The following is a 12709-nucleotide window of genomic DNA, read 5'->3' on the forward strand; positions in this document are numbered from 1 at the left end:
CGACCTCTGACTCCAAAGCCCGGGCTCTTTCCACTGAGCCACGCTGCTTCTTGTACTTCCCAAGCGCTTAGTCCAGTGCTCAGCACACAGTAGGCGCTCCACAAATACGACGGAACGAATGAATCAGCGCTGAGTAGAGTGCTCTGCACACAGTAAGCGCTCAATAAGTACGATTGAATGAATGTGGCGGAGGCGGGATTAGACCCCAGGTCCTCCGACTCCCAAGCCCTTGCTATTATCAATCAATCAATCGTATTTATTGAGCGCTTACTGTGTGCAGAGCACTGTACTAGGCGCTTGGGAAGTCCAAGTTGGCAACATATAGGGACGGTCCCTACCCAACAGTGGGCTCACAGTCTAGAAGGGGGAGACAGAGAACAAAACCAAACATATTAACAAAATAAAATAAATAGAATAGATATGTACAAGTAAAATAAATAGAGTAATAAATCTGTACAATCAATCAATCAATCGTATTTATTGAGCGCTTACTATGTGCAGAGCACTGTACTAAGCGCTTGGGAAGTACAAATTGGCATCACATAGAGACAGTCCCTACCCAACAAACATATATACATGTGCTGTGGGGAAGGGAAGGAGGTAAGGCGGGGGGGATGGAGAGGGGGAGGAGGGGGAGAGGAAGGAGGGGGGCTCAGTCCCAAGCGCTTAGGCTAGTGCTCTGCACACAGAACGTAGGTGCTCCACACGGAACGAATGAATCAGCGCTGAGCAGAGTGCTCTGCACACAATAAGTACGACTGAATGCATGAATAAATGTGGCGGAGGATTAGAACTCAGGTCCTCGGACTCCCGAGCCCTTGCTCTCGTCACTAAGCCCCGCTCCTCCGGCCCCGTTTTGTCTCTCCGTCCCCCGTCTCTTTATCTCTGTCCCCCTCCCCCGTCTCTGTCCGTCCCTCCTCCCAACTTTTCCCAACTTCCCGGCCTTCCCAGGCCCCTGCCCTCCTGCGTGATTCGGCAGGCGGCCGTCCAATCGTCGAAGCCGGGGCTGTTCTCTCCCTGGGGGGGGGGGGGGGGGGGGGCGTCTCCCCCACTCCCTCCCGGCCGGGCCCTCCCCCCAGTGTGGCTAGGTTGCCCAGTTTGGCTAGCTCCCGTCCGTCCGTCGGTCCGTCCATCCATCCATCCGTCAGTCGGTCCATCCTCCTGCCGGTCCTGGCGACGGGCACAAGGCGCGGGCGACCCCGCCCCCCCCAGCTGACCACGAAGTCGCCCGGGGGGCCACCCCGCTCGCCCTCCGGGCTAGGACGCCCCCCTTATGGCCGCCCTTTGAGAGGGGCTGGCCAGCGGGGGAGGGGGACGGCCGGAGCCCCCCTCCCCGCCCCCCCCAATAACTGGGCCCCCCCCGGGCCCGGCCCGGCCCGGCGCCATGGACCTTCGACTGCTGCTGTGCTGGGCGGCGCTGGCCACCGCGCTAGAAGGTGGGTGATCGTCGGGGGGGGGGGGGGGGGGGGACCCCAACCCTCTCCCCCTCCCCCCCGACCCAAGTTTCCCCCCGGAGCTGAGGAGCCGGGCCCTCCCGCGGACGGGACGCGGACAGCCCGGACCGGGAGCCGAGATTTCTTTTGTTTGGGAAAGAGAGGGGACCCCCCCCCCCTTTAACCTCTCCTCTCCGCGCCCCCCGCCTCCATCCGGGACCAGCTCCTCGGACCCCAGCCCCACTATCTGATCCCCGACTCTCCAACTGGAGACCCCCCCCAACACCCCCCCAACTCTCTCCCCCTCAAACTTTTCTTCCCTCCCTGGGACTTCTCCTCCCCAACTCTGCCTTCCCATTCCTCAACTTTCTCTTAGCGCCCAAACCCCGACTCCCCCTCCCCCAGTTCACCCCAAACTCGGCCCATCCTCCCCCCACACTCTGCTCATCCCCCCCTCAAATTCTGCTCACCCCCCCCAACTCTGCTCATCCCCCCGTTTCCTAAAAGTCTCCCCAGATTCGAGCAAAAACCACAGGCCACAGACTCCGGACAACTTTATCAACTCCCTTTCCAGGACAAAACTCCCCCCCCAAAACCCCCCTGGACCCAAATATTCCCTCCCTTCCCCTCCCCAAGCAGCTCAAATCCGTACCCTCCCTCCCCCAAGCCCCCACAAACACCCCCTCCCCCAGTTTTCATGCCTTTAGATGGGGGGGGGGACCCCCGGTCCCCTGGCCACCCCAATTCACTGGCCCCCGCACCCCATCTCTCCATCCCTCGGTGTCTCTCTGTTTCTGCCCCCCTCCCCATCTCCCACTCCCTTCACCACCATGAGGAAGACCCCCATAGCCCAGAGACCCTGAAAGGTAGAGTTAAAACCAAGGTAACCCCCCCACCCCAATCCTACAGGCCTCCCAAACCCCATCCCCACCCTGTGAGCTCAAATCAAAGGGATCCTCTGAAAACAGGGGGTTGGGGGGACGGTTTTTTTGAGGGGGGCTAATCAAAGTCCATCAAGAGAATCCCCTCCCACCCCCTTCCCCAAACAGCCCCCCATCAAAGGGGAGTAGTGGTGGGGAGGAGCGAGAGGTCAGGAACCCACCTCTGAGAAATTGGAGGGAAGAAACTGGGGTGGGGGGGAAGGAGGGAGAAACAGAGTCACAGACCCACACCCACAGAAACCCAGCGAAAGGGATTGCGGGGGGGGGGGGCGGAAAAAATCAACCAATCCAGAGTATTTCTTGAGCACTTTCACTGTACTGAGCGCTTGGGAGAGCATACTAGAAAGGGAGAGAGGGAGAGGATACAGATAGACAGAAAACAAAGAGGAGCAGGTCGCTCCCACAGCTCTCCAGGCAGAGACACAGAGACGGAGGGATCGAAACAGAGAGACAGGGAGGAAGAGACATCTCGTAAAGGAGAGACAGGAAAACTCGGTTAGGGCTGGAACAATGGAGGGTGGGGGGAGGGCCTCAACCTTCCTCGACCTCCCCCAGTCCCCTCCGGGACCCAGGCGTCCTGCCTGTCCCCCTGAGCCCAGAGAGGCTGCAGGAAGGCGGCGGGGAATGGGGGACCCCCCTCCTCCCCGCACCCCAGAGACCGCCCTGGGCTGGCGCAGAAGGGAGGTAGTTAGCACACTCTCATTTTTTCTGCACATTTTGGGGAGACGAGGCCTCACCCCCTTTTCCCCCCACCCCCTGTTTCATCCTTACCCTGAGATCCCGTGGACTGTGGCATTACCCCTTAGTCTGGAAGCTCCAAGTGGGAAAGGGCCCGTTTACAGTCTCCCTTCCCCAGCGCTTAGTACAGTGCTTGGCACTCAATAAGCGCTCAAATGATAATAAGGGCATTTAGAGAAGCAGCGGGGCGCAGTGGAAAGAGCACGGGCTTTGGAGTCAGAGATCATGGGTTGGAACCCCGTCTCCACCACGTGTCTGCTGTGGGGCCTTGGGCAAGTCACTTAACTTCTCGGAGCCTCAGTTACCTCATCTGTAAAATGGGGGTGATAACTGTGAGCCCCATGCGGGACAACCTGATCACCTTGTCTCCCCCCCAGCGCTTAGAACAGTGCCTTGCACATAGTAAGTGCTTAACACATGCCATTATTATTAAGCGATTACTATGTGCAAAGCACTGTTCTAAGCGCTGGGGAGGTTACAAGGTGATCAGGTTGTCCCACGTGGGGCTCTCAGTCTTTATCCCCATTTTACAGATGAGGGAACTGAGGCCCAGAGAATAATAATAATAATGATAATAGCATTTATTAAGCGCTTACTATGTGCAAAGCACTGTTCCAAGCGCTGGGGAGGTTACGCGGTGATCAGGTTGTCGCACGTGGGGCTCTCAGTCTTTATCCCCATTCTACAGATGAGGGAACTGAGGCCCAGAGAAGTGAAGTGACTTGCCCAAAGTCACACAGCTGACAAGTGGTGGAGCCGGGATTTGAACCCACAGCCTCTGACTCCAAAGCCCATGCTCTTTCCACTGAGCCACGCTGCTTCTAATCTCCTAATAATAATAATAATAATAATAATAATAATAGCATGTATTAAGCGCTTACTATGTGCAAAGCACTGTTCTAAGTGCTGGGGAGGTTACAAGGTGATCAGGTTGTCCGACGGGGGGTTCACAGTCTTAATAAATAAATGATCATCATTATTATTATTATTATTATTATTAGCACCACACTCCCATATTCATTCATTCATTCATTCATTCATTCAATCATGTTTATTGAGCGCTTACTGTGTGCAGAGCACTGTACTAAGCACTTGGGAAGTAGGGAAGCAGCGTGGCTCAGGGGAAAGAGCCCGGGCTTTGAAGTCAGAGGTCATCGGTTCAAATTCCGGCTCTGCCACTTGTCAGCTGTGTGACTTTAGGCAAGTCACTTCACTTCTCTGAGCCTCAGTTACCTCCTCTGTAAAAGTGGGGATTAAGACTGTGAACCCCACGTGGGACAACCTGATCACCTTGTCAATTCCCCGGCGCTTAGAACAGTGCTTTGCACATAGTAAGCGCTTAATAAATGCCATCATTATTATTATTATTATTTTTGAGCGCTTACTGTGTGCAGAGCACTGTACTAAGCGCTTGGGAAGTCCAAGTTGGCAACACGTAGAGACGGTCCCTACCCAACAGTGGGCTCACAGTCTAGAAGGGGGAGACGGAGAACAAAACCAAACATTAACAAAATAAAATAAATAGAATATCCACTAAGCCATGCTGCTCCTTGTTCCCATCCCAGGTGTCCTGGTTCCCAGCCCTCCACCCCCATTCCCACCCGGGCTCCCTCTCTCTGCTCCAGGGACCCAGGCCTCCAGCTTCCAGCCCCCCGGCGTTGCCCGTTGCCCTGGCACGCCTCGACGGGGGTTTCCCCTGGTTCTTCTGCCTTTTCTCCTAATTTCCCCCTTCCCCCACTCCCGCAGAAGCAAAGCCAGGTGTGTTTCCCTGCCCCCCAGCCCCCCGCTTTCCATCCCCCCCCTCCGCCCGCTCCTCCCCATAACTGGATCCAGATGTGAGGCCTACACAGGGGAAAATAATCCAGAGATTTCCTCAGAAGGACTGGGAAGATACACCTTTTCCACGAGGAATTGAATTGCGTGTCTCTCAAGCGCATACTACAGTGCCCCGCACTCAGAAGGTAGTCAGCTACCACTGGTGAAGATGAATTCTGTGGGGCGCGAGGTGGCCAAGGAGAAAAGAGCTATCATAATCATAGTTGTAGTATTTATTAAGCTCGGTTTGGTTTCGTTTTGTTGTCTGTCTCCCCCTTCTAGACTGTGAGCCCGTTGTTGGGTAGGGACCGTCTCTATAGGTAGGGAAGCAGCGTGGCTCAGTGGAAAGAGCCCGCGATTTGGAGTCAGAGGTCATGGGTTCAAATTCCGGCTCTGTCAGCTGTGTGACTTTGGGCAAGTCACTTCACTTCTCTGGGCCTCGGTTACCTCATCTGAAAAATGGGGATTAAAACGGTGAGCCCCCCATGGGACAACCTGATCACCTTGTAACCTCCCCAGCGCTTAGAACAGTGCTTTCAACATAGTAAGCGCTTAACAAATACCATCATTATTATTATTATTATATATATTGCCAACTTGTACTTCCCAAGCGCTTAGTACAGTGCTCTGCACACAGTAAGCGCTCAATAAATACAGTTGAATGAATGAATGAATGAATGACCCAGGCATCTGCCCCCTCCTCTGTTGGAACTATTCATTCATTCATTCAATCGTCTTTATTGAGCGCTTACTGTGTGCAGAGCACTGTACTAAGCGCTTGGGAAGTCCAAGTTGGCAACATATAGAGACGGTCCCTACCCAACAGTGGGTTCACATTGAGTCCGGATTGTAGCTGGGGAGCGGCGGGGGGGAGTGGAAATGGACTCCTGGGTCCTGGGAGCTGGAAGAGGGAGATGGGGGTGGGCTCCCAACTGGGCTTTTGGCCACCGCAGGTCATTGTCTGATGGGTCAGGGTAGGGTCAGGGCTAACGGTGGTGCTGCTTTTAACCCCTTCCCCAACTACGGAGAAGCAGCGCGGCCTAGCCTGGAGAGCCCAGCCTAGTCTGAAGACCCGGGTTCTAATCCCTGTTCTTCAGCTTTCATTCATTCATTCATTCAGTCGTATTTATTGAGCGCTTACAGTGTGCAGAGCACTGGACTAAGCGCTCGGGAAGTACAAGTTGGCAACATCTAGAGACGGTCCCTACCAACAGCGGGCTCACAGTCTAGAAGGGGGTGACAGAGAACAAAATAAAACATATTAACAAAATAAAATAAATAGAATAAATATGTACAAATAAAATAAATAAATAACTAGAGTAATCAATACGTCCAAACATATATACATATATCCAGGTGCTGTGGGGAGGGGAAGGAGGTAAGGCAGGGGGGATGGGGAGGGGGCAGGAGGGGGGAAGGAGGGGGCTTGCCTGCCAGTCTGGTCTTTCTAGACTGTGAGCCCGCTGTTGGGTAGGGACCGTCTCTATATGTTGCCGACTTGTACTTCCCAAGCGCTTAGTCCAGTGCTCTGCACACAGTAAGCACTCAATAAATACGATTGAATGAATGAATGAACCTGGGCAAGTCGCCTCACTTCTCTGGGCCTCCGTTTCCCCATCCGTCAAATGGGGACTCAGTCCCTGTCTCCCTTCCAATTTAGATGGGAGCCCCGGCGAGGGCCAGGGACAGTGTCCGGCTTAATGACCAATCAATCAATCCATTCTTATTCATTCATTCAATCGTATTTATTGAGCGCTTACTGTGTACAGAGCACTGTACTAAGCGCTTGGGAAGTACAAGTTGGCAACATAGAGGGACGGTCCCTACCTGACAACGGGCTCACAGGCTAGAAGGGGGAGACAGACAGCAAAACAAAACATGTGGACAGGTGTCAAGTCGTCAGAACAAATAGAAATGAAATTAAATGAAATGCCTTGGGGGCACAGGAGCACAGGGGCACAGGTGAGCCTCAGTCCATTCATTCAGTCATATTTATTGAGAGCTTACTGTGTGCAGAGCACTGTACTAAGCGCTTGGGAAGTACAAGTTGGCAACATATAGAGACGGTCCCTACCCGACAGCGGGCTCACAGTCTAGAAGGGGGAGACGGACAACGAAACAAAACAGATTAACAGAATAAAATAATTAGAATAAATATGTACAAATAAAATCAATCAACAAATAGAGTAAAAAATCCATACAAGCATATATACTTATTATATACATGTGCTGTGGGGAGGGGAAGGAGGTAAGGCGAGGGGGAGGGGGAGAGGAAGGAGGGGATTATTTCAGTAAGCGCTCAATAAATACGGTCAAATGAGCCCACTGTTGGGTAGGCACCGTCTCCACGTGTTGCCAACTTGTACCTCCCAAGCGCTCAGTCCAGTGCTCTGCACACAGTAAGCGCTCAATAAATACGATTGAATGAATGAATGAAATATGGTCAAATGAAGGAATGGATGACTTCTAGATTAGACTGTGACTGTCAAATCCCGGCTCAGCCAGTTGTCAGCTGTGTGACTTTGGGCGAGTCACCTACCTTCTCTGTGAATTCTTAGCATCCCTCTAGAGTGGGCCTTGCTTAGCCGAACAGGCGGGCCTGGGCGCGCACCAGGGCCGGATTGGGACAGATCCGCCCTCTTGCCCCGGGGGTCTTCTCGCTGGGTAGCCCCTCAGAGGGTACGTTGGCTCGCGGAGAGGCCGAACCCCCGGGGGCTGGGGTCCCCCTGAACAGGGAGACCCTAAAGACTAGGCCTAGGACTACCTGTATATGTGTTTGTACATATTTATTACTCTAATTTACTTGTACATATTTATTCCATCTATTTTATTTTGTTAATATGTTTTGTTTTGTTGTCTGTCCCCCCCTTCTAGACTGTGAACCCGCTGTTGGGTAGGGAGCGTCTCTATATGTTGCCAACTTGTACTTCCCAAGCGCTTAGTACAATCAATCAATCAATCAATCAGTCGTACTTATTGAGCGCTTACTGTGTGCAGAGTACTGTACTAAGTGCTTGGGAAGTACTAGTTGGCAACATCTAGAGACAGTCCCTACCCAACAGTGGGCTCACAGTCTAAAAGGGGGAGACAGAGAACAAAACCAAACATACTAGTACAGTGCTCTAGACTCTTTTAGACTGGGAGCCCACTGTTGGGTAGGGACCGTCTCTATACGTTGCCAACTTGTACTTCCCAAGCGCTTAGTACAGTGCTCTGCACACAGTAAGCGCTCAATAAATGTGATGGAATGAATGAATGCATGAATGAATGCTCTGCACACAGTGAGCGCTCAATAAATACGATTGAATGAATGAATGAATTTACTGAGCACTTAGCGTGGCTCAGTGGAAAGAGCCCGGGCTTGGGAGTCAGAGATCGTGGGTTCTAATCCCGGCTCCGCCACTTGTTGGCAAGTCACTTAACTGCTCCGTGCCTCAGTTACCAGCGCTTAGAACAGTGCTTTGCACATAGTAAGCGCTTAACAAATGCCATCGTTATTATCTGTAAAATGGAGATTAAGACTATGAGCCCCACGTGGGACAACCTGATCACCTTGTATCTACCCCCGCGCTTAGAACAGTGCTTGGCATGTAGTAAGCCCTTAACAAATTCCATCATTATTATCATTATGACAATGTGCAGAGCACTCTGCTAAGCGGTTGGGCGAGTACAATATTAAAATACAACAGAATTGGTAGACACGTTCCGTGCCCACAAAGAGTTTACAGTCTAGAGGGGTAATGTAAATAAATAATGGGTATAGACATAAAGGCTGTGGGGCTGAGGGAGGGGTGAATAAAGGGAGCAAATCCAAGCACAAGGGTGACGCAGAAAGGAGTGGGAGAAGAGGAAAAGTGGGCGTAGTCGGTTTATTGGGCAAGTTGTGGCTTCAATAAGGCTTTATAGCGGGGGAAAATAATTGAAATTCAGCGTGGCCCAATGGATAGAGCCCTGGCCTGGGAAGCCTGGGAGTCCGAAGGGCCTGTGTTTTAATCCAAGCTCTGCCACTTGCCTGCTGCGTGACTTTGGGAAAGTCACTTTGTGCCTCAGTTCCCTCATCTGTAAATTGGGGATTAAAACCGTGAGGGACAGGCATTGAGTCCAACCTGATCTGCTTGTATCTACCCCAGCGCTTAATGCAGTGCCCGGCACCTAGTAAGCACTTAACAAATACACAATTATTATTAATAGTTCTTTATGGTGTTTGTGAAGCTCTTACTACGTGCCAGGCTCTGTGCTAAGCGCCGGGGTGGATACAAGACAATCAGGTAGGAAGGAGTCAATCAATCAATCAATCAGTCGTATTTATTGAGCGCTTACTGTGTGCTGAGCACTGTACTAAGCGCTTGGGAAGTACAAGTTGGCAACATATAGAGATGGTCCCTACCCAACAGTGGGCTCACAGTCTAAAAGGGGGAGACAGAGAACAAAACCATACTAACAAAATAAAATAATAGATATGTACAAGTAAAATAAATAGAGTAATAAGGAGTCCTTGGTGATCTTATATCTTACATCTTGAGAAGCAGCGTGGCTCAGGGGAAAGAGCACGGGCTTTGGAGTCAGAGGTTATCATCATCATCATCAATCGTATTTATTGAGCGCTTACTATGTGCAGAGCTAAGCTCTGGGAAGTACAAATTGGCAACATATAGAGACAGTCCCTACCCAACAGTGGGCTCACAGTCCAAAAGGTTATGGGTTCAAATCCTGGCTCCGCCAACTGTCAGCTGTGTGACTTTGGGCAAGTCACTTCACTTCTCTGGGCCTCAGTTCCCTCATCTGTAAAATGGGGATTAAGACCGTGAGCCCCCCGTGGGACAACCTGATCACCTTGTAACCTCCCCAGCGCTTAGAACAGTGCTTTGCACATAGTAAGCGCTATTATCATTATTATTATATCTCCCCCAGGGCTTGACGCATAGTAAGCGCTTATCTTGTGGCAGAGTGATGATTACTGTCACTTTGGAATGCTTCGCCTCTGAAGGGCAGCCACTTCCTCCACTTCCTCCACCCAACTATTCTAGGGACCCAAGTGTTCTAGACTGTGAGCCCCTTGATCTGTCCCGCCCTGGAATGCCCTCCCTCCTCAAATCCGACAGACAGTGACTCTACCTCCCCCCCAAAGCCTTACTGAAGGCCCATCTCCTCCCGGAGGCCTTCCCTGGCTGGGCCCCACTTTTCCTCATCTCCCACGCCCTTCTGTGTCGCCCTGACTTGCTCCCTTTGCTCTTCCTCCCTCCCAGCCCCACAGCACTTATGTATATATCCATTTTATTTATTTGCATTGATGTCTGTCTCCCTGCCTCTAGATTCTAAGCTCATTGTGGGCAGGGAATGTTATATTGTTCTATTAGACTTTCCCAAGAGCTTAGTATAGTGCTCTGCACACAGTAAGCGCTCAATAAATACAATTGAATGAGTGAAAGAAAGGGAGGTCTAATGCTAGAGGACTTTGGTGTCACTGGGAGCCCCAGGGGAGGGTATTTGTTAAGGTCGTCCCCGTCCACGTGGATGATGCCCCCCGGCCGGCTCCCCTCGCCCAACGTGGGGGACGTCTAGAGAAGCAGCGTGGCTCGGTGGAAAGAGCCCGGGCTTTGGAGTCAGAGTCATGGGTTCAAATCCCGGCTCCGCCACTTGTCAGCTGGGTGACTTCGGGCAAGTCACTTAACTTCTCTGGGCCTCAGTGACCTCATCTGTAAAATGGGGATTAAGACTGAGCCCCACGTGGAACAACCTGATCACCTTGTAACCTCCCCAGCGCTTAGAACAGTGCTTCTAGACTGTGAGCCCATTGTTGGGTAGGGACTGTCTCTATATGTTGCCAACTTGTACTTCCCAAGCGCTTAGTACAGTGCTCTGCACACAGTAAGCGCTCAATAAATACGATTGAATGAATGAATGAATGCTTTGCACATAGTAAGCGCTTAATAAATGCCATCATTATTATTGTTAAGGGTTTGCTAAGTCAGTCAATTATATTGATTGAGCGCTTAATAAATGCCGTCATTATTATTATTATTAAGGGTTTGCCAAGTCAGTCAATTATATTTATTGAGCGCTTAATAAATGCCGTCATTATTATTATTATTATTAAGGGTTTGCTAAGTCAGTCAATTATATTTATTGAGCACTTAAATATGGGCAAGTACAATATAACAATAGACACCTTCCCTGCCCACAACGAGCTGACAGTCTAGAGGATGCCAGGCACAGTTCTAAGCACTGATAGATGCAAGATAATCAGGTTGGAAATAGTCTCTGTCCCTCATGGGGCTCTCAGCACTTATGTTCATAGGTTTAATTCATTTATTTCTATTAATGTCTCTCTCCCTTTCTAGACCGTAAACTCGCTGTGGGCAGCGAACGTGTCTGTTCGGTTCTACCGACTCTCCCAAGGGTTTAGTACAGTGCTCTGCACCCAATAAGTGCTCAATATGTACGATTGATTGACTGACTGACTTAATCCCCACGTTACAGATTGGGTAACTGAGGCACAGAGAAGTGACTTGCCCAAGGTCACACAGCAGACAAGTGGTGGAGCCAGGATAAGAACCCAGGTCTCTCTGCCTTCCCAGACTGAGCCCCGTCCTTCGTTTCCCTTCCTCCCCCTCCCCACCCACCCCTGCCTTACCTCCTTCCCCTCCCCACAGCACCTGTATATATGTATATATGTTTGTACGGATTTATTACTCTATTTATTTATTTATTTTATTTGTACAAATTTATTCTATGTATTTTATTTTGTTAATAGGTTTTGTTTTGTTCTCTGTCTCCCCCTTCTAGACTGTGAGCCCACTGTTGGGTAGGGACCGTCTCTAGACGTTGCCAACTTGGACTTCCCAAGCGCTTAGTACAGTGCTCTGCACACAGTAAGCACTCAATATATACAGTTGAATGAATGAATGAATGAATGAATGACTTCCAGGCTGGTGCTCTAGTCACTAGGCTACGCTGCTTTTTTGTGGGGTGCAGAGTACAGTAAGGGGAGATGGATGGAGGGAGTCGGGCAACCACCAGCTGGTGGAGGGACTATGGGGAGGGTTAGTCCTTTGCCTTTCCCTCTCAAACAATCAATTTATTAATCGTATTTATTGAGTGCTTACTGTGTGCAGAGCACTGTGCTAAGCTCGCCACCCTGTTGAAACTCTGTCTCCTCTGTCCCCATGTCCTTTCCCCCTCCGCCTCCCCTGTTCCCCCCATACTAGCAGCTAGAGCCCGGGCCTGGGAGCCAAAAGGACCTGGGTTCTAATCCTGGCTCTGCCACTTGTCTGCTGTGTAGACACTCGATTTCTCTGTGCCTCAGTTTCCTCATCTGTAAAATGGGGACTAGGACTGTGAGCCCCACGGGGGACAGGGACTGTATCCAACTTGGTTAGCTCGTATCTTCCCCCGGCGTTTACTACAGTGCCTGGCACCTAGTAAGTGCTTAACAAATACCATAAAAAGAGAAGAGACCAAAACTTCCAAGAGAGGACCTGGGAGCTTCGTTCCCATGTGTCAGATTAGATTGAATTTATCTTCCTCATTTCCATCACTCCAGCAGCCTGTACACCTCGTCTTCCCTAATATTATTATATTATTACTACTACTAATAATAATAATAATGGTATTTGTTCAGCACTTACTATATGTCGAGCACTATTCTAAGCGCTGGGGTAGATACAAGATAATCAGATCGGACACAGTCCCTGTCCCACGTGGAGCTTCCAGTCCTAGTGCCCATTTTACAGATGAGGAAACTGAGGCCCAGAGAAGTGAAGTGACTTGTCCAAGTTCACC

At 50.9% G+C, this 12709-nt stretch overlaps 1 protein-coding gene across 1 annotated transcript in view; it reads left to right on the forward strand.

Moving 5' to 3' along the window:
- Nucleotides 1-1361: 1361 nt before the first annotated feature.
- EPHB4 (EPH receptor B4) overlaps nucleotides 1362-12709 on the forward strand; it is a 38120-nt gene continuing 26772 nt past the window's right edge. The window contains exon 1 of the mRNA XM_038768595.1: nucleotides 1362-1436. Coding sequence (XP_038624523.1) covers nucleotides 1385-1436 — 52 coding nt within the window. The 5' untranslated portion in view covers nucleotides 1362-1384. The remainder of the gene's footprint in view (nucleotides 1437-12709) is intronic.

Source organism: Tachyglossus aculeatus, chromosome Y4, assembly GCF_015852505.1.
Source record: "Tachyglossus aculeatus isolate mTacAcu1 chromosome Y4, mTacAcu1.pri, whole genome shotgun sequence".
NCBI classification, from domain to species: Eukaryota; Metazoa; Chordata; class Mammalia; order Monotremata; family Tachyglossidae; genus Tachyglossus; species Tachyglossus aculeatus.